Source organism: Hylaeus volcanicus, chromosome 5, assembly GCF_026283585.1.
Source record: "Hylaeus volcanicus isolate JK05 chromosome 5, UHH_iyHylVolc1.0_haploid, whole genome shotgun sequence".
NCBI lineage: Eukaryota > Metazoa > Arthropoda > Insecta > Hymenoptera > Colletidae > Hylaeus > Hylaeus volcanicus.
In genome coordinates, this window is record NC_071980.1 from 23708417 (window position 1) to 23730040 (window position 21624).

Genomic DNA, 21624 nt, shown 5'->3' on the forward strand with positions numbered 1-21624 from the left:
TTTCTCCAATAAAACGTACGATTGTTCGCAATCAATGATCCACAGGCGACCGAGAAGCGTTCGCGCTACGCAATTGCCTTGATTGATGCGTACAACGGAGAGCAGGATGGTAAAAGGGTGCCAAAGGGGATGGTTTTCAATGACAGTCTTTTATCCGCAAGCCTACAGCGGATAATTATTCCCCACAGCTTCAATGGGGAAAGATAATTCGGAAGCGGGAGCAGGGAAACCGAGGGGGAACGGGCGAGAAACGGACGGGAAGAAGGGTGGATGTAATAATGAGTCTACCTAGGAGCAAGCCAGCTTGTCTGCAACGACGATAGTTTAACCCGATTTCCAAGGGGGCAAAGATTTGCGTAAAATCTTTTAAGCATTTCGTGGCTTCCGGGGGAATTCGCGCGAACGCGTAAAATTCGCCGCCCTCTTTCACCCCAGAGATCCGCAGCCAATGGTTCACGACTATAAAGGTTGCCGTCGCTAAATCTGACGAAGAAGAGATGACGTAGCAATTACGAAATATGACCTGTCGTTTGACGGTATTCGACGAGTGATCGGTGGAAACGTGTCCAAGGATACTCCACATTTTTCAGAAGGGATTGGATTTGAAGGAATCGCCGTGGGGCAAACGATAAAGAATACTCCTTTTCCCCTGGATCGAACGAACGCCTCCATTCTACTCCATTACCTCGGAGAGTAACCATTCGAGTATGTTTACTACCAGATACTTGATAAGCTACAAATCTGACGTCTCGAGAAATCTCGCTGAAATACAAATTTCAGTTTGCTGCCAATACACAAGTACTCGAAGACGCTAACCAAGGATCGTTCCCATCGCTTCGAAGCGATGCTCGTAATTGAAATTGCCCCGATACTAGGTTTCGATACAGAGACCGAGGGCCATAATTGTATCTTCTCGAGACCGTCGACCGAAACTTCCCGCCAAAGCTGGCAAGCGAAACCAGCGGGATTCGAAGACACTCGAGTTACTCGAACCCAACGGAGAATCTCGGGCAACGACTACTCCTTCGGCTCGGTCATGACGATCTCGACGTCGGATCGGACGTTACGACGTGGTCGAGCCGTTGGTGCGGACTAAGCGGAAGTGGCGTAAAATGCGCTTGCGCGACCACAACGGAACGTCGACCGAGGACGAGTCGGAGGTGGCCTGAAACAGTGTCGGCGGGGGTGAACATCACTCGGGGCAGGCGCAAGAATCACAACCGGACACAGACGTTGGATCGCAGCTCCTCGTCTCTCTTCACCCGTTCAGAACGCTCAGGCGCCACTGCTTCTTCGTACGAAATTAACCCTTATCAACTATACGTCTGCCGCCACCACCACAGCCATCCGCCCACCTTTCCGCGTCGTCGTTTTCCTTCCTGTTTACCCCCACCATCCGGCTCTGTTCAAACTACCATCGCCGCGTTGACGTCGCTGGCAGCGAATGGTGAGCGGATTCTTTCCTCCTCCCGGGACTTATTGATCGCGCGGACGATAAGAAGATACGGGCTGGCCGATTGGTCCCTTTTCGGGCATCTCGCGGGGTGCGCGACCCCTAACATCGATAGGGATGCTGTCCCGCGTCGGGATTACAGCGACGGAGACAGCCGAATGCAAATTTGTGGAGCGTCTGAGGGCTCGCCCCGGGGGGTCTCTAAACGTCTGGGATTCGCGCGTGAGACATGCCTCGAGTCTCTTAACGTCGGCTTTTTTAAACCGTGATGGGCTTTAGCTGGCACTGTTACTGATTGCGGGATTTTAGTCGACTCGGTTATGCGAGGTGAAACGTGGGAGTGAAATGGACTTCTTAGAGGGATGAAGATAGGAATAATTGAGAATTTACTGCTCTTAAAAGTGATTAGATAAGAAGAGAAGAGACGACTTTTACTTATTATTTGAACAAATAATTTGTGTTTACTTAAGTCTCTGGGAATACAACAAAGGGATGAAGGTAGTAATAATTGAGGATTTACTGCTCTTAAAGGTGAATAGATAAGTAAAGGAAAGACGACTTTTACTTGTCGTTTGAAGAAATTATTTCGTGTTTATTTACAGTCAGTCTCATAAATATCCGTACCCTCTACGTTTATTAAAGCAGTTTGTCTAAATGAAATAATGAGTTCGATGTTTTTAAATAAATCTTTCATTATAAATACGCACATGGATAAACTTTACACTTGGATGTATATAATATGACATTATCCTTTGAATAAAAATTAATGCTTGAATTAAGGAATAAAATATTTCACAATGAACAGACGAAAATATATTATACGAATTTATTCACCTTTTACTATTCGATTAAACTTACATCCATCTTCATAAAATGCTTAAATTCCAGACGAATGGAAGTTGAAAAAACTGTGCTCGCATAGAATATTGATTAGTGACTGTGGAATCTCGAGGCATCTATCGTATCGGAGCATTTTAATGTTCCCAGGAGTTTGTGCCGCGCGACAAAGCGATAAACGGAAAGCTGTAGGTATTTGCTCTGAAAGGGGTAGATAGGAGGCGCGCTCCCTGTGAAATCGTTTTCTCCCGGATATCAGAGTCGCGAAGCGTATCGCGCCGCCGTAAAGCGGAGCATGATCGATCGAACAGAGGAGTAGAGAACCTGCTCATCGAGGAAAGTTGTTTAACATAGCAAGAAAGACATATCAGCGAGCAATCGATCCTGTTAACATGTCTCGGTTCTTTGACTCGCGTTGCCGCTATCGTCAATCTGACGCGATCGCATCGACATGATTAATAAACGATTGCTCGATAGCCGTCAAAACAATTATACGATACGTCATCACATGGGTCCCTTTAGACCCACTTTCTATAATATTCCTATCAAAATGATTGATTGATTTTAATTTTGAATATTTCATTTATTTGTTATATACAATTTTTTTTCTATTCAAGCCTCTATGAAATTCTAATGATTAGAATTATATGGCGTTACATAGGTTTATACATGATACAATTTATCTTATATATGAGAGTTAATAGAAAGTATTGGTTTCCATTTGTACATTGTGTTTTAAGTGTTTACAGTTTTTTACAACGTTTAATTAAATTAATAAAACGGAGTAACGCGCGTTGATAATCACTACGATGCGAGTGTAGTATTGACACGCTTATGATCCTCCGCGGGATAAATGCATCGTCGGATCCACCGACCGGGCGCCACGCGTGAAATGCGGAAGCCAACAAAAGCGAGCGGGAATCGTGAAATAAATTCCGGAAATGTTGTTTGCACGTTCAAACAACCTCGGCCCCGCGGAGCCGGGAGTCGATGCGCGGACACATATCGAACGCGAAAGTAAATTCAGTCGCGAGTAACGAGCCGTTGGAATTCCATTAATCGCGTCGATCGGGTTTCGCTTCACGGTTCTCGGTCCGGAGCCCCCTGGCGAGCCGCGTAGGTACATAAAAGTCCTTCCGCCCCTTGCAGGGATCGAGTAAAACCCGAAAGGAACCGAGGAAAAATGAAATCGACTTTCGTTATCGAGACTCGTATTTGTGGAACAGCGACGACGATAAAGATTCATTCGATTCCTCTCCCCTCCGTGGATTATTCTTTTTATTTTCGCTCCCTGTCCACGATTCCGGAGGGTGTGTGTTTGCACACCGCGCCGAACGTATTACCCCGCCAACCCAGCTCCAGCCGCCCGCTCCGTTGAATTGCTCGCGATGGGGAACGGAGTGAGACGAGAAGAAGCCGAAGGGAGAGAGAAACTGCAGCGGCGACGTTTTCCCGGGCTGCGACGTTTTATATCACCGGAAAATTGGAATCGAAGCGACCTCTGTGAGCGTGAACGCACCGCATCGATGTTAAAACGGCCCTATAAAGCTCCGCGAAACACCGCCAGCGATATGTACACGGGGTACTCGCGTTATTGTTGTCCAAAATCATTTTATTGCGATATTTAGCGTACGTTGCGGTAATACTTATGACCGAAGAGAATAATTATTTCAGGAAAATAGTATTTTCGTTAGGGCACTAATTAAAACATTTATATGTTAATTAATGCGTGTATGTTAACATTGTTAACACATTCATTAGGGAAACCTGGACAAATATTTATTTCGTTTCCTATCTGAAACATAGTTCTTTTTGAGATGCTTTCGAAAATTACTAAGTAAATGTTTAAAAACGAATCGCAAAATGTAAAATATTGTTAGAGGAAACCATCAATATCTATAAAAGAATTTCGCTCAAAAATGAATCAGATCTTGAGATCGGACTGTAAAATTTAAATAAAACATTTCATTAAAATCAATTCATCCACTTAGACGCAATCGTGTGAATAGGCATATGTACCGTTGGCACAGGAGAAGAATAACTTGCGAAAACTAGCAGAAGACGTAGCTAAAAACTTTATAAGGAGTTGGCCGAGGCCGAGGCCATGCGATATTGTCCTAAAATCCCAGAGCCTTGAAAATCCGGCAAACAACGAGAACACAGTCGGTGAATTTCAATTCACCGTCCCGCTATTATTTCCCCTCGGCGTAACGCGAAGATCGTAAGCACGCTTCTCGTTGTGCAGGCTCATTCGGAATAACAACCGTTTAATTAGCGACGCGATGAAGAAAGGAAAAGATGAGGAGGAGAAGAAAAGAATGACGGGAGAGGGTGAGAGCACGAGGAAAAAGAGACGATCCCGCTCGGTCGGTTATAGGATTTAGTAATGAAATCCGGACGGAGAGATTAGCAGCTACGGTGATACATCATTCCAACCCCCCTGGCACAACGCCTTAACCAATGCCGCTTCGTCGCGCATGACACCTTCGACCCTTTTTTCAACGGCATCGGTCGGTTTAATACAGTGTTTCCCAATTGTAGTTGTTACGTGGCCTAACTCTTGGACACTGGCCTAAGAAGAATCATGGCTGACCAACTTCCTCAAAACAATAACGATCACAAGATACTTACTTAAACCGTTCATTGCACAAATCGATTAACTCCGTACGATAAAAAGTTGAGAAATGCGATGAAATAGCCTTCGAAATAAATTATTTATTATTCAATGGCCAAACAAATTTTATCGTTTAATTATTTTAATCTTTATTATTCAAGAAAGTTATTATAAATGTAAAGAGTTATGACTATACCGAATGCTTTTACACTTAAAATTAAGATTTTTCAAAAAGTGAAGTTAATCGATTTGCATATCAACAGTCCATTCTACATAAACACCCCGCTAGATAAAGCTTCAAAATCAAGCACTAAGAACCAAACCGCGAGAACCTCAAACATTTCGAGTTTTACAACTGGTCGAGAGGATTCTTGTTCTACAGGCATCTTGGGTTTTAAATATAAGGATCGACCAGACCATCTAGAAAGAGCGACGTACCCCGTGAACCGCGGACCACGATTGGGAACCCCTGGTTTATTGCCATCTCTCGGTACGAGACGGAGATAGGGAGCAAAAAGGAGACAGAAACGGGAGAAGGGGTGGCAACAGACTCCGCTAATGCCGCAATTTCATCGTTCCTTTTCCTTCTCTTCTTCCAGAGACTTTTCTCCCGTCCGCTGCGCCCTAATGATCGTGGCTCGGCCGCGAGCCGCTCCGCGCGAGGAGAAAAACTTTTGGTCGTCTTCCAATAAAAGTTTCCGCCGCGTGTTTTCTGGTACGACGGTGAATAAACGTTCCCAGCGATTATGGCGCGCCGCTCCGACTACCGGGGGAACTTTGTTAATACGACGGATCGATGAGAAAACTTCTCGCGAGGAGAGCGCGGGTGGTATATATTGATGGGACGGGGTGTGTACGTGCTCGCTTCCGCGTAGCTGGTTGTATACGTGAGATTGATTGGCGAGTATGTATAATGCGATTGAGTTCGACGAGTTCGTAGCTCGTTCGAGCCCGATAAGAAACTTTTCCCCGGGGAAAATTCTGATTTTGATCGATCGGGGACACTCGCCGCCGGCCACGGCAGATAAAACTACCGAACGGAAAAATTTCTTCCAAGCGATTTCCCTCGCGAGATTACCACTGGGAAGAATATGTCTTCTATTTATACCGCTTTGATCCTCCTGCTTGTCGTTTTACAGCCACCGGAAGCCGCGTTATTCGCGACTCTGCGAATCATCGATTACCCGATTTCGAGAAAGGGTTTTCGAAAAACTTTGAGTATTTTCCTGTTATTGTGTTCAAGTGTCGAAGGTGGTTGCATACCTTAGACACAACTTTTTGTTATACTTCTATTTTATTGGAGTATGTTATAGTTCTATCAATTGGATTTATGTCAGTAAAGTACCAAACGACATTATAGTCGTAGCCATCTTTGATACAATTACAAATTTAGGGCCAGACTGTAAATCAGCAATTTACTGAACCTCACGCTTCACCTCATTTCTTCTACAATATATTATGTTATTTCGAATATGGACCCGATTTTATTACGGTATTTGAAGTTGTTAAAAAGAAAAATAACCCTCAACCTATGTCACCTATACAACAATGCCATTTTGCCATAATAACGTTCAATGTAAGGACAGTAGTTTTAATTGCTTTTGAACAGTAGAAAAAATAAGCATTCATATTTTCGATACAAAAATTGATATTTTCGTTCAAGAAAAGAAGTGTCCATTTGTATAAAGTGGTGTTCGTGCACCATTTGTCATGTATGATCTAAAGCAACGACAGTTCTGAACCAGTGACGTCCGGTAAGTATTAAACGAAAATTCACATGAAATCATCGGTCACGAAACTAACGAAAAAGTGAAACTTACGCGCAAGGTCGCGATCTTACCTTTCCTGGCCTTGTCCGGCGAGGTGGGCGAGTCTGCGTTCACGTGAATCGCGGCTGCAGGCGGGCCAGAGGATAAAGTCGACGAGGAGACCGCCGGTGTACAGGATGCAACAGGACTGCTAGCCGCCGTTATTGGCAGCAAAAGTTTCCTCTTATGGTTGCAAAGCTTGGTCATCTCCCGCGTCTTGCCCTGATCCGGGCTCCAAGGTCGTGTCGCAACCTGAAACAAGAACAGAGACCACTCATTACTCGTCGAGCGAATCTGGCCTGAGGAGGATTCGAATCGAAGTGTCTGGGAATTGGAGACGGGCAAAATTTTATTACGTAACAGATTACCGATCGGAAAGATGTATAGTAATTGATTCATGATGTTTGTTCGATGGTGCAGTTATTTAGAAGGGGTAGGTTTAGGAGAGGGTTGTTCCAATTCGACTATTTTCGAGGGTTACTCAGTTCTACTATTTGTAACTACCCTTGTAATGTTGAAGTGTTCTTTAACAATTTAAACACTATTTTTATAAAAAAAAGTAATTCATATTGGTGTCACTCTATAAAATTGTCCATTTTCTCACATTATAAAGTATGCAAAAAACTGTACTCGGAATTTTCTATGATTCTCCAAAGTGACGAAAGTAAAAAAGAAATATGTCGATGATCGAGATAATTTCCCTTATTTAAATTAAATTCAATTTATTCGTACTACTTCTTTGTCTATATTTACCATAACATCATTCCCACATTAATAATGTCTCGGTTTCGTGGTATCAGTTCGTAAAGAACGGATTCGAGCGAAAGAAGCGTCGTAAAAGGCCGCTCTTGTACTTTCAGAGTACCATGTATGAAGTTTACGAGGAAATAGCATTCTGCCATTTGTTCGAGCGATCACGGCACATGCCCCGAGACACAGACAATAGAGATCGACCATACGGCTGCGGACATTGAAATAAAGAGACGGAATCACGTGATGAAACAAGTATTCCGTTTGCGACCTACTTTCCTGGCACGAAACGAACACGGTCCGCGGTTCTTTCGTGCGTGTCAGTTGCAGTAAAGTAACGCCGGTGCATTATGCATCGAACGCTTAAATTCCGTTTATTGGAACAATTTCCCGAACGCTTCGATAATTAACCAATTACGGGTGATTGCATTCACCCACACGCCTCGCTTTATACACAAATAATTCCATTTGCGCAAACAGCTTCACATTCAACCACGAAAATTGGACATTAACTATAAGTAAATAGTCGACGATGAGATTTATTCTTTCACCAAATTCTTGCATGATGAACCATACAGAAAGGAAAAGAGGAAGTCACTGCCCTGTTCATGTTTCATACGATGGTAAAGTTCAATATTGCAGTATCTACTTCGCACAGAATGATCAATTCCACTTCCCCATTCGAATATTTCTCTTACCGCACTGTCAGGCATCCGCAACTCAAACCTCTTTAACTAGCAAGCTTCTATAAATCAAAGCTCTATTAATTCCCCTCCTAATAACTCGGAAAAAAAGGATCAGCAGTTAACTAGAAGCCGCAGAGTGCATCCATTTAGCCTCCTCTACTCGTATCCGCGTGGATAGCCCTCTGCAACTGGAAATATTTTTCATCCTCCTTCAACGTCGACCAACCGAGGTCTGACCGTGCGTTTCAAAGGCACAGTGCGCGGGGACGTTTTAAAAAGTTGCATTACCAGCGCGTCGCGAAAGCAGACCGACAAAAACGCGCGAGGATTGGAAATTAACGACGCCCACGCACGATGAACGCTAAAAATGACGAACCGCCGGCTCGGTATGAGACTGTCCCCGGCCCGTCGTCTTATTTACGGTGGTCGGTAATGGCACTGTGTACGCAGCCGTAAATTGCCGCGGAACGTCTCACGGACTGACACGTAACACGGTGAAGTCCTGGACGGCCATTACCGGGCATCGGCTCGCGGCCTTCCAACTTGGACACGTTTTAACTGTGCACACTGGCATCGCGCATCGATCATGAGATTCATGAGCATCGCCATTCGAGGTCTTCTCATTCCTCTCTTTCTGAATTCCCTCCCTCTTTTGCCCTCGTTCCTTGGCCAGTGGCGTCGCTAGGTTCAGTGCCACTCAGTACTGTTAACGCTAGGTTTATAGAGGAAGTCTCATCAGCAGAATCAGGATCTTTATGGAAAATAAAATCTTTGCAAACGAACCTACGAACATTCAACCTGAAGAGGAATTTATTTTGCTCTGCAGATATTATAATATGAACTTTACTTTCAATATCTTTTTATATTCTTGCAAATTTTTGTTATCGAAGCAACGCTTTCATGAACGAAGTCAAATTATTAGAATGGATTAGAAGGCTTAGACAGAAATAAATATGGATAAATGCTTGTCTCTTTATATAGATAATTGTCCGCAACTCAGAGCTCAATGAACATTTTCACTGAATCAGAACTTTCGTTTCTCGTAGAACGAAAAATATCTCCCATAAATTGATTACGTATTGGGTTGTCCGGAAAGTTCGTGCCTATTTTTAAGAAAAAATCAAAGGCATATTTGAATTTTGATGCATATTTATTCAATTATATATGTACCATTTTGTTCCACAACCTTTCCACCTTTTAAGGAATGTACACATTTTATTTGTTTTCAGCCATTCCGATATATTCAGACCTGTATCGCCTACTAAAAATCGGCATGGACTTTCCAGACAGCCCAATATTAGTAATTATTACGAATAACGAAACGCGAAGGCAGAGAATGAATTTCCACGTCCGATGAAATTGACAAAAGTCCTTCTAACGTACAGGACATCATTTGGAAGGTATCACTCGTGCTCCCCATACATAGCGACGCCATTGGCTGTGGGGCCCTTTTCGGCGTTCCGATGCACTTTCGCGCGACGCTGGCGTTCGCCAATTATGGCGAGACAACCGCGGCGAAATCTCGCTGCAGCGAAACGGGCAGATTATCTGGAGTTTTCGTTCAGCCCGAAGGTGGTCCTGGGCTTTCCGAAACGCTTACGTAACGAGCGTCGCTCGAAGGTACGAGACGAGCGTTTTGTTCGCCGGATTGCGAGATCCTTACGGTGCGCCTTTATTGGCGGTTTCTTTGTGGAGGTAATGATACAACGAAACGAGGGAATAAACCGGGCGAGGGAGGCAGGGATTTGCATAACCTGTCCGATTGTGGGTCGATAACACCGAACCGGTCCACCAAGGTATTGATATTTTGACGCGAGCGCGTCGGTTAATATTCACGCCCCTACGGTCGTCTAATCGAGAGAAACGTGTCTTTGGTTGGCTACTGTGTTTCAATGTACAATAAAGTTCTGTCAGAAGGAACCGCTTGTCAGAGAAGTTCGCGAGCTAGTAAATCCAGCTTACGATCGATCGCAACGATACACGATCGGATGTCTGACTGCGGCTTAACGTTGTATGACTGTTTCGATCGAACCGATTGAATAACGACACGTCGCGCATAGCAAAATGATATCGATATGCACTGGACCAATCATGGGGAACGTGCGGCTCGAAGCCAGCACTGACCTTTCGGGATGTTCGATGAAGCATTTTAGCATAGTTAATTTTTTAAATTGATAACAAAGTGATTTAATTCTTTGTTTGACTTTTGTCATATACGTTCATCGTTTCAGTTTCATAAATGATTTATTATGATTCACCACAGTTTACAAAGCACTGCAAGAGATATAATAAACTCAAGAAAAAAACTAATTAACAAGTACTCGATTGACCAACACTTTATCTGAACGAATCTATTATCATCTATATTATTTCCTTCGGCAACGTCTGTATCTTATTTCAAAAATGCAAAGCTTCGCGATGAAGATATTACGAGAACTTTATAGAAGTCCCACACTGTAAAGTAACGCAGCTCGTATCGAAAATAAGATGAAAATCTTAAACACAATCTTCCTCTAGATAGGTAGTCGCCTTCATTAAAATTTTCAAGGAAGCCCGATACAACGCGCAGCGCCTGTCAAAAAGTGAAGAATAGTTATAATTATCTTAATCTGATCAATGTCAGGTACAAAAGCCTTCCCCGAGGTTGTTTGCGATAATAATTCGATAAAGCGGTATCTGCGTCGTCATCATGAATTCCAAGCTGTTCAAAGATTCTACATGAATAGTTTAACAGACGAATTCATAATTTCATCAGTTTCGAAATAATTGCAACATCAAGGTAGAAGTGACACATGCCGATGGTTATAAAAATGGCTTATGTGATTTTCATATTATTATAACATAGATTGATGACGTACAAGATAAATCAACAAAATTTATGAGAAATATTCATGAATAACGTATTCATGTTTAAATTATGAAATTGTGTACCACTTATGAATGCTGTAATTTAAACATATTTCAAAGTATTTATAAAAATAATGATTTAATCCTTTGTCCTATATAAATAATAAAATAACTACAACATTTCCATTAAACTATACGTGTGCTTATGTTTCGTCAATAAAATTTCAAGTTTGTAAAAGAAGTAGTATAATTTCATGGTGAACATGGTACTTCAATTTCATGGTACTCGACTACTAACGTGCAGCTTAATTACTTGGAGTGCAAAGACGTTTTAAATTACTGATCACTATAATTAAATTACGCTTCAAGACGTATAAAAATGTCATCATTTAAATACTTTCCTCCATTAAACATTACCAACGTTACTTAAAAAGACACGAATTACGCAATATGCTTCAATTCATAGAAATTCTAAATTCTCGATAAATTCAATTTAAACTCTGAATGATCATTGAGAAAAAATGTCGAGAAGTCAGAAACACTGGATCAACTCGTGCAGCACCCCTCGTGTGTCCCGTTGGTCGCAGAAGGCTATCGAGAATAAAATCTCTTAATTATTCCATTCCGAACAATCATCGGCGATCAGACCCGTCGATGAACCGCGAAGGAACATGTCGTAGCGTACATCGGAACACTGGCAGGTTAATTAAGAACGACCTGAATACGACGTCGAGATTGTACGTATTCGCAGCAGCCGGCCTTGGCGTCGAGAGCCGACGAGTCGGCGTATAATGACGTATGCCGGCGGTTAACTCAATCAGAACGTGTTCCCTCCGACCGGTCTATTATTCATTCTCCTTCTGGCGAGCCGCTCATCAGCGATGATCACCTTAAACGTTGTTCTTGTCCACTTATGCGACACGCCGCGCTACGATATTGAATAAAATTGCACCGCGATCGGTCCGTTTGCACTCTTTCTCGTTTCTTTCGAAATCGTGTCGTGCAAACCGTCGACGTCGCTGGGAATTATTACGGACGGCTCCGTACCGATCCACACAAACCGCGGACGCTGAAATTTATGGGTCTACCCGGTTAAGTCTGCGATCCGAGGGACAAATTTATTTGCCACGCTGAAAATATTGGTGGCGGCCAAGCGGCATTGTAAAATTAATACCGTGGTATAGAAAGAAGTTTTGCTTCTGTATATGCGCAGTCTCTCGCGTTGCAGAGATCTTTCAGGATCTAACTGCGTCGCCGTTAAAAACCGTGTACCATTCTCTGAAAAATGTATGTATTTCAAAGTTCCACTTTCTCTTCAAATAAAAATAGGAAAGAAATATTACTCTAACGTTTCCTCGTGTAACTTTTTTTCTAAACTACAAAAAGTAACCTAAGCAAATCGATTAACGTAATTGCTTACGAATATTTGTTCATTCGCTCGATCTCAAAGTAGAAGTTTTCACAACATGCACTAGTACAAAACAGATTTTTAATATTTAACCGTGGGGGAGTTCCTTTAATTTAATAAATTTAATAAAATTCCTTTCCGCCTCGCCGGCTACTCCTTTTGTCCCATTCGATTATTAGTATTCGAATTTTTTAAATTAACTTCGATTCCAATCACGCGTCGACGAATATGAAAAACATCAAAGCGCGAGAAGCCGAGGTTGAAAGTATTTCAGTGGCGGCCACGATTAAAGTTCAATGAACACGAGGTCGGACAGCAAAGCCAGTACAATCTCGCTCGAACGACCGTCTCGATAATCTCAAACGCAGAGTCGATATAGCGCATCGTTTTCCACAGAATTATTCCTCGTCGACTTTTGCCGCCGGTATAATCACACCAACCGATGGAAGCCGTGGTTTAATCCTTTCTTCCATCCAACTAGACCAGAGGTTCCAAACTTTATTATTTAAAATATTATTTGAATATTATTTGAATATTATTTAAAAATTTGTTACAAGTCTGATTTTACTCGTTATTTATTGTATGAATAAAATATTCCTGATCTCTCTATTTGTTTGATTTCATTTGTTATTTAGTATACTTTTTCTTTTATTATCAGAAAATTTACACCTGGCTCCTGGAGCCATGAATCCATCTTCCGTGGATGCAACTGACAGGTCCATTAAATTGTATGTTGATTACAGGCAGACAAATCCGAATATAAAAAAAATTGCCATCGTAAATTGTTTGGATCTTGTCTCGTCGATACGTTAAACATATGTCAACGCGGACGTGGTTCTATTTGGCGTCGATTGAGGTTCTCCCTTTTTATTTCGCCACTGTAAATCATTTTACAACGGATGAAACGATTCGAGTTTGACCAGGTTTTGTTCCCCCGTATCGTAATATTCTCCGACCGATACCGAGCTGTGCTCGTTAAAATTAAATTTATGTCGCCCCGAAAATGTCCCGCGTTTGCGTTGCTATACACTTGCACCGTATAATTATGTATTCGATGAAACGTACTTAAGTGCATTATCGTGTTTCGGCAGTAAAATAACGGACTTAATGTACTCTCCATACCGATTGCGGTATTATTAGTCTCCCACTTTGGTCCGTTCTCGTTTTCGTTTATTAAACGCTGGAAATTTAAACTCGAGAAGGACATAACATAGGAGAAATTTATGCATCTACAGTACACCAGGTAATCATGGAAATGTATGTTACATAAAATGTAATTTGAAATAATAGCAAATTAGGAACATTGTTTAGAATAGTGAGGTATCAGTGATTCATAAATTTTGTCATCAAATATAAAATGTCATTGAAACTCGATTTAGCCACTCACTTAAAACCATATTAATTCACAGCCATCCCCGTAAACACTGAAAGCAATCAACAAATAAAAACTCATTCGCCCAACACCATACACCAAAGATACACCGTTCGAATCGCTAACCCTAATTACCCCAGTCCCCGGATTATTGCAGGACTCCACGGCTCGTATTTCCTGCAATAACAGAGGCTCTACTGTGCCATTTACACGCCTGAAATCGGTAACAGGTTACCAGCGCGAAGTCGCGGCAGAAACGATTAATAACGTTACGTCAATTAACGCTCGCAGAGCCGTCATGAAATTAAAGAAGCCCGTTTTACATGATAATTCGAACGCGTTTTTGCATTTCAAACGCGAGTATGCAACGCCCACCTTTCGTTTCGACGTTGCATCGAACGCTTTATGCACTTTCGTGCATATCGTTCAGAGCCGAGGCAGGAGGGGGAGGGTCCTTTTTTCCCGTCGCCGTCGCTGGCCGGAATTAATGTAACGAGACCATTAGTCCGCGATTTTACGACTTTAATTGTGACAGCCGATCAGAGCGAGAATCCGCGTCGCAAATTGGACCGTGCGGGTACAATGGCGCGCGGAGGAGGACGAGGAACGGGGTGGCAGCGTGTCGCGTATCGTACGTGCACGTCGGCTCTGCAGCCAATTAAACCCGTGTATGCTCGATTGCAAAGAACGTTTCGACGGGTCGCATGTTGATTGAGTGTTCGCCGTGCCGATTGTTTTTAAAGTTCCGTGAGGATCGAACGAGACTTCGCATTACGTAACACTCCGGCCCGCGATTCAATTGCACACCGCCGTGGGAAATTTCGCATGCGACTCCTGGTGGTGTCCCTCTGCGAGAATAGCCGCCGATATTTACCCACGCGACCGAACTTTCGTGCGGAAACAGCACCTTAATGCCTACGCGAGCCTCGGCGAGCTTGAAGGAACCTTGATGACGCACAGGACGCTTGGAATGTTATTCGTAATTTTTCTGACTATCTACATTTCACAATCATGAATGTATTATCTAATATTGTAAATTTCAGCCACTGTAGATGTAAGTTAAAGTTTTAACCTCTTGAGAGACGAATTACCTTATGATAAATAAAAATTCACACATGGTCACGACGTAACGAAATATAACCTAATCACACACGATTCTGAAAACGACTCTTACTTTCATATTCGTCAATGTAAATATAGTATTCTGTACAGCTGTAAATACGCGCCAGCAATTAAATCAGATCTGACTCCAAGATTACATTACATTCTGAACATTTGTAAATATACGTCAGTAATTAAATTAGATCCGACTCCGAGATTACATTATATTCTGTACAGTTGTAAATATACGTCAGTAATTAAATTAGATCTGACTGCAAGATTGCGTTAGCTACATTCGAGTTTCGATCATAAATCTCTCGCGGCGTTAATTTATCGTGTGAAAATCAACAAAATATTCGTTCGTGAACAGCAATTATTAGCAAGTAAATCAGAAGTTTAAACGTGACCGAATTTATTTAAAATATGTAGTACAGTTAGATTTATGAAAGCCCTTGGGCGACACTAGGTAATAGACAAGCGAGTCACACCGTTGGTGCGCAAGGTAGATGCGCAGTAGGCTATTCCTAGATATTCTAAAAGAAATCTTCACTGTCTCATTTACAGAAGTAAACAAAAGTATCTCGTGACGCATTTAATCGCATTGTTTCCTTTACCACTGTCTATATAAATATTAAACAAATCCACTTTTCATAATTTCGTCGATTCTTTGATTCTAAGCAATCTTTCAAGAGAACATCATACAACATTTTCCTACTACAATTTCTTGATTATATACAATTTAAATCTACGCACGTTATTATTGAGTTCCTCGCAGAATTGGGTACCAACGCCGTTAACAACCGAATTAAACAAACAAATTGGCCCCGTCGAGGACTGTAAGCAATCCGATTGCGTTTTTTCCGGTTGCTCGAGCAACGACTATTTGCATCCACCGGGAAGGCTATCAATAAGAGCTACCAAGCCCGTTTCAATGATACAATCACAATCGACGACGATAAATAATCGTCCCCGCCGAAAGGAATTACGACTAACGAGCCGCTGGCAACCAGCTCACCCACAACTTATTATACCAATTATCGAGCCATAAGTAACCGTCCGTAACAGTCAGTCCCACGTTTCGCGTTCGTGTACACCAACGGATCAGCGTCTCGTCGATACGTATCCCGGGCTGATTGACCGGCGAGAACCTTTTGCACGGCCCTCACCGATCCTCGCGGCGTGCAATTAATTTTGCCAACTGCCCAAATTGCGCCCGCTAACGAATAACATAAATATCGCGCGCGGGACGAGCGCGAAACTCTTAAGACCGTTGGCTGTTCAGCTCGTTAATTATCCGCCTTCGAGCTGGTTGCGAATCGTACAGTCGAGACACGGATGTACTAGCGATGGGATTGACGCGATTATGCATCGAGCATAACTGAACAATTCGGGATGGTGCGGATGTGTAATCGTGGGCTCATTTAGAGGCAATTTTAACGAGTAAGAGAAAGTGAGTGACACCAGGAAATAAATTTTTAAAAATTGAATGTCTCACTGTGATCTTAATTAAACGTTGTTTTGTTATGTATATTATGAATTTTTAATTAATTTTGTCACTTTTGTATACATACGTTTATTTCTATTTTGTTTTCCAAGTTCCTTGTAGCATTTTTACGTAGTGTTACAATATCTAAAGATCCACTTGGTGATATTTAAATATAAATACTTTCACGAAGTATCAAAAATGTTTCAGTATTTTCTCAGAAGTATCAAACGAGTATCATTGTTTATTATCTACACGTTCGATCCCGCTCGATACCAGATTGCAATTTACGGACTGGCATCGATAAGTACCGATTCGGTATCATTCCCATCGCTAGAACGAGAGCCATCGGCGAAACGCGTGCGTGTGCGTGCTCGATACGAAGAGAGAATCGCGGGAATTGCGAGGAGGAACCATAATTCAGAAGTCACCGCGTGGGCGATGTAATTTTATCCCCGTCGCAGAAGGGCCAACATGCGACGAGGCGGAAAGAAGGCAGAACTGCGAAAAAGGTGTCACAATATTTTCCCAAAGACGTTCGAGTCGCGTGCGCTAACGATGCGAATTTAAATCGGTCGAAACTAGCGCACTGTGCCGACCGTGGCAACTGACACTGTGCGCGGTACTGGTTTACGAACTTTTTCCATCGTTTTAATCAGATAAAGGTAGCTAGTATGCATAAATAAATATAAGAAAACTAAATCTACAACGCAAACATTTAATTACGTTATTCGATTAACTGAATTGGAGTCACCTTCGAATCTACAAGTCGAAACTCTTATCTTCGTGGTTTAGACTTGTTTGTTTGATTTGTATTTTGATAGTCTTACATTTATTAATTTAAGAATTTCATCTGTGAACTGATGAGCGTTCGATTAAGACCTCGATTTTTATTTCATTTTTAATTAATTAGTTGTGTAGAATATATATATATTCAATTTAAAGATAGGTGCCTCTCTAGGTTATAAAATCGAATTACTGACATTAGTTGTACATTAACTGATCGAAGGAACAGGCAAATTAGCCACGGGTAATATTGTACATCAATAATCATTAATTAACTATCAATTACTGTTGATCGCAGGTGAATAGATTAGGTAATATTATTTAAACGCTGATCCCTCGTACTTTTAAAGTGGTTTGGTATGCGTTTACTAATCGTGGTTTTAACGATGGCGCATTGATTGATGATCAATCGTTGATTATTGCTGTTTAGCGATGTGTGTTATTTTATTACCTATTTTACGAGCATTTTTATTTCGTTGCGGAGTTTTATGGATACTTGATGGCTAGGGTATCGTTTTCAAAAGTATCCATATTAATTAACATTTTATGGCGGAACGTGGCATTCTCACTTCTGATGTTCGCTTCTATCCTAAACGATTTCGAATTTCTAATTTATGAAGCTTATATGTATAATACGAGTCTAGTATATATTATGCCACGTTATGTGCAATGTGCAGTGCTTATTAGTCGTGATGATTTCATCTGGAACGAGAGCGCGAGAGCGAATCGGCGGGAGAGAACGACGAAAGGAGAAAAAAAGAAATAAAAGTAAAGGCGAGACGTGACATAATATTTTACGATTCCCATTTATAATCTCGGTAATGTCCCGCTCAGTATGCAGTGCGTATTCACCCCGGTGTAGAACAGGGGATGCAGTCGCCATGTGACCAAACCGTCCCTCTTCTCTTTTTCCTCTTCGTCTTCGCGACATTAATTTTCGTACCTGGAATTTATCGCGACGCCTCGGTTCTTTCCTTCTTCGACCGACGTGCGTACCTTGCAAATTGAGACTTTAAACGTCGATCCTCAAGCACGATTTTTTAAACCCTCGCCAGATTATACCATTTAGTTTGACTTACGTTTCTCGAGAATAATGTATGTTAAAGAGTTATTTCAGGAAGTTTTGTGTTGGAAACAGGAACGGTGCACAGGGCAGAAAAAGAATTTAATTGACAGAAATATATATATTAGAAAATCTATATATTTGATAAAAAAATAATATAGATATGATATATTAAAAATATGCAATAAGAAAAGTCACGTTTTTAATCTTTTCTTTCAATTCACAAGCATCAATTGCAATTGCTTCAGTAATACGTACTCCAAAACGAAATTCTAATGTACAATATGGAGTAATAGATTTCGGTAGTTTACATTTTTATGTACTGAAGAAGATCTGGTGGACCAGGGGTTGAATTATATATTATTCTAAATAATAATTTTTGTACCGAGCGTCTGTGTTTTGAATATATTCTTTCACGTCGTAACCATCGATTACAATTTCATTAGTAGTACGTTACAACGTAATTCCGATGTACATTATAAAGTAATAGTAGTCTACTGCAATTTAAAAACACTTGTCGTTTGAATGATGGAGTTTCCCATAAAATCGCCCGGGGAAAAGAAATGGCTCCTTAATAGGTTCGTTTCGCGGCGTTTCCCCGAGGCTCGTTTGTAAAACCGAGCAAAGAAGAGCGGTTTCCCGTGGATTCAATAAAAGAAGGCTGAGCCGAGGCGGTGTTCACTTTCATGACGTTATCGAACGCCTGGTCTCAGCTAACCCCCTTTCCACCAGAAAAAAGATCGTAACGATAATACGGACCGTAAGTCATGCACGGCCAGGGAAAATGGCAGTATCCTCCCTCCATCCTCCCCCGTTCGCCTCCCTGAAACGTTCAACGAACCCGAAGAAACGACCGCGATTGTCCCTCGAAAGAGATTGTCCTCCGCTACCTTATCCCGAATTCGACTGGGAATCGCGATTCCGCCGCTAGATTAACTTTCTGCGGATTAATTTCGCCGAATGCATTCCGCGAAGCCAATTTGTCTGCGGTAGTTTGCCAATTGAGGGCTAAGGGAATCGATAATAATAACTTCCGTCCAGTTTCACTTTTCCACCGGGGGAAAAGTCGTTTCTTTGAACCGACGATCGATGGTTAACCCTTCGTGGCTTTTGCGTCTCTGATCCTGGCGGTGAGCGAATTTTGCCTTGGGAAATATTTTAGCAAGAATATAGTTAGTGCCAGTACGAGGAAAATAATAGAGAGGCAGAAAAAAATATATTAAAAAAGGGTCGTGAAAATGATACATATAGGAAAATCATATATATTCTACTTATATTTTTTTTTTATTTATCCAATTTTCTGTTTATGATTCTTTCCGTATTTAGTATTTTTATTTTTATATTCTCGTAGATTTTATGTGCATATACATGGATGGATGCAGCTCAAGAGTTCAATTGAAATCACGCAGTGAGATTAAGAGAAATGATAGTAACTATAACACTATTGGTTTTTCAAATAATGCTCTTAATTTTTATGGAATATCCTAAATATTCTACGAATCGAGGATCAATTGTGAACCTAATTTTAAAATGAAACGTAATAAATAAACATTGGAAAAATATTAATGAAAGTACTTATAAAAATCTCTCTTATGATTCCCTTTACTCGCATAAATAATAAAAATAACTTCAATTATTCTATTTACTTTTAGCTGCAGAGTCACCCCCATGATTAGCCCTGCTACATACTAAACAGAGATTAATTGTACTTATTCGATATTTGTAATTTAAACAAATAATTTTAACATTCACATACCATATAGTGTACAGAAGGCTCGAAGAAATTAAAGTCGGGAGTGGTCGCATATTCGCGTTCGGTTATAGAAGTTTCCGCGAGACGTTCCTGAAAATTTATGGCGCGGATCGTCAATGAAAATGTAAATGGACAGCCAGTTTCCAAGGCGAGACGCGTCGCGATAAATCGTCGAGTGTTTTTGAGCATGATAGAATCGAACTTGCGAGTGATTCACTCTCCTCCGGCCCCTTATTTCGAGCCGCTTTGGCACCAAGGAATAATGTATCCCGGTTGAAACTGCAGCCCGTTTCGCGTCACGGCCGATCTGATCTGGCTGAACGCCCGCATTTTATGGACACTTTTGCAACTCGCTGCGGCTAGAATATTGCATTGATTTACGATAAATGTCACGGGAAAATCAATTTCTAGGGGAACCGTGGTGCCGATCTTCGCCCCTCAAGTGCGCTGTTTCGTCGACAAATTCCGCCGATAGCTTGCATTCTCGTCGAGAAGGTAAGAAACTTCGACTTTAACGAACATCGGTTCGGATGAATGCTGTGCAACTTCGAGAGAAATACAATTCGAATGAAAATTGAATGGAAAAATGGTTATCACCTTTGTAGGATCCATGATATAAATTGTAGATCAATTGCAAATTTTGTTAGTCTTTCAGAGCATGCGATTTGAATTGACAAGAAGAAGATGTAATAATTTGATGTTATCGTGTTCATTGAATCTGTTATTTATAATTATTATGGAAACAAATACTTGATATCAGTGTGAAAAATGTTGAAATTTAGTGCATGGTAAGAGTTACTCGTTAATTATATAAATATTAACAATTGAAAAATAGTTCTGTAAACACGGGAATTGCTGCAGATACAGTGGTATAATGACTCACTCGTTGCATCATGAAATAACTGGGATAACTGATATCAAATATGTCAAGAGATTGAAAAGGTGCTTAAAGAGATACGTTTTTCAAGCTCGACCAAAGCTGTAATTTTATATAACGAGTTAAAATGTTCCACAATTGATTGTACGTTATACCGGTACAGATTGTCTAGAGTAAGTATGTTGATTCTAAATCCAGGACTGGTAGACTGAAATAGAAACGGACAAATAGAACTTAGTATCGATTTAGTTCGCGCACAATGTTGGGAAGTATAGAATCTACGCTGTGGGTGTTACTGACGTAAGTCTAACGAGCCCAATGTATATTTCAGAACTGCGTCATAGAAAGAAAGTGAGTTGCTTTGTCAGTAGTGATGTTTCATTGGTAGTAGACTTTACTTGTTTGGAAGAAATAATTTACAACTACTGACTATCACCTTTTACAGGTGAAATATTTACAATTGTGAAATAAAATCCATTTTCTAATATGGAATAAATTTCAATCATTTCTTAATCTTCAGTAGATTATTATTATCAAATTCAAAAACCAGTAACTGGAAGAATGTAATAAACAACACTAACAAGATTAAGAATTGGTCACACAATTCATATTAAAATCGCAACCGTATTATTTTTTGACAAAAATTTTCTAAATAATAAATTGAAAAACTCAACAAATTATCGACATTTGGATCTATTCCAAAGTGGAGGACTGAATCTTAAGCTTCGTTAGTTTCGTGGTAGATCCGCCCCTGTATCAACCAACAGCAACGGCCCCTCGTCTCGA

At 41.1% G+C, this 21624-nt stretch overlaps 1 protein-coding gene across 3 annotated transcripts in view; it reads right to left on the reverse strand.

Annotated features, from left to right (window-relative positions):
* LOC128876968 (uncharacterized) overlaps positions 1-21624 on the reverse strand; it is a 321109-nt gene that overhangs the window by 24162 nt on the left and 275323 nt on the right. For all 3 annotated transcript variants that reach the window (XM_054123835.1, XM_054123836.1, XM_054123834.1), the window contains exon 3: positions 6745-6964. In XM_054123835.1, the coding sequence (XP_053979810.1) occupies positions 6745-6964 (220 nt within the window). The remainder of the gene's footprint in view (positions 1-6744; positions 6965-21624) is intronic.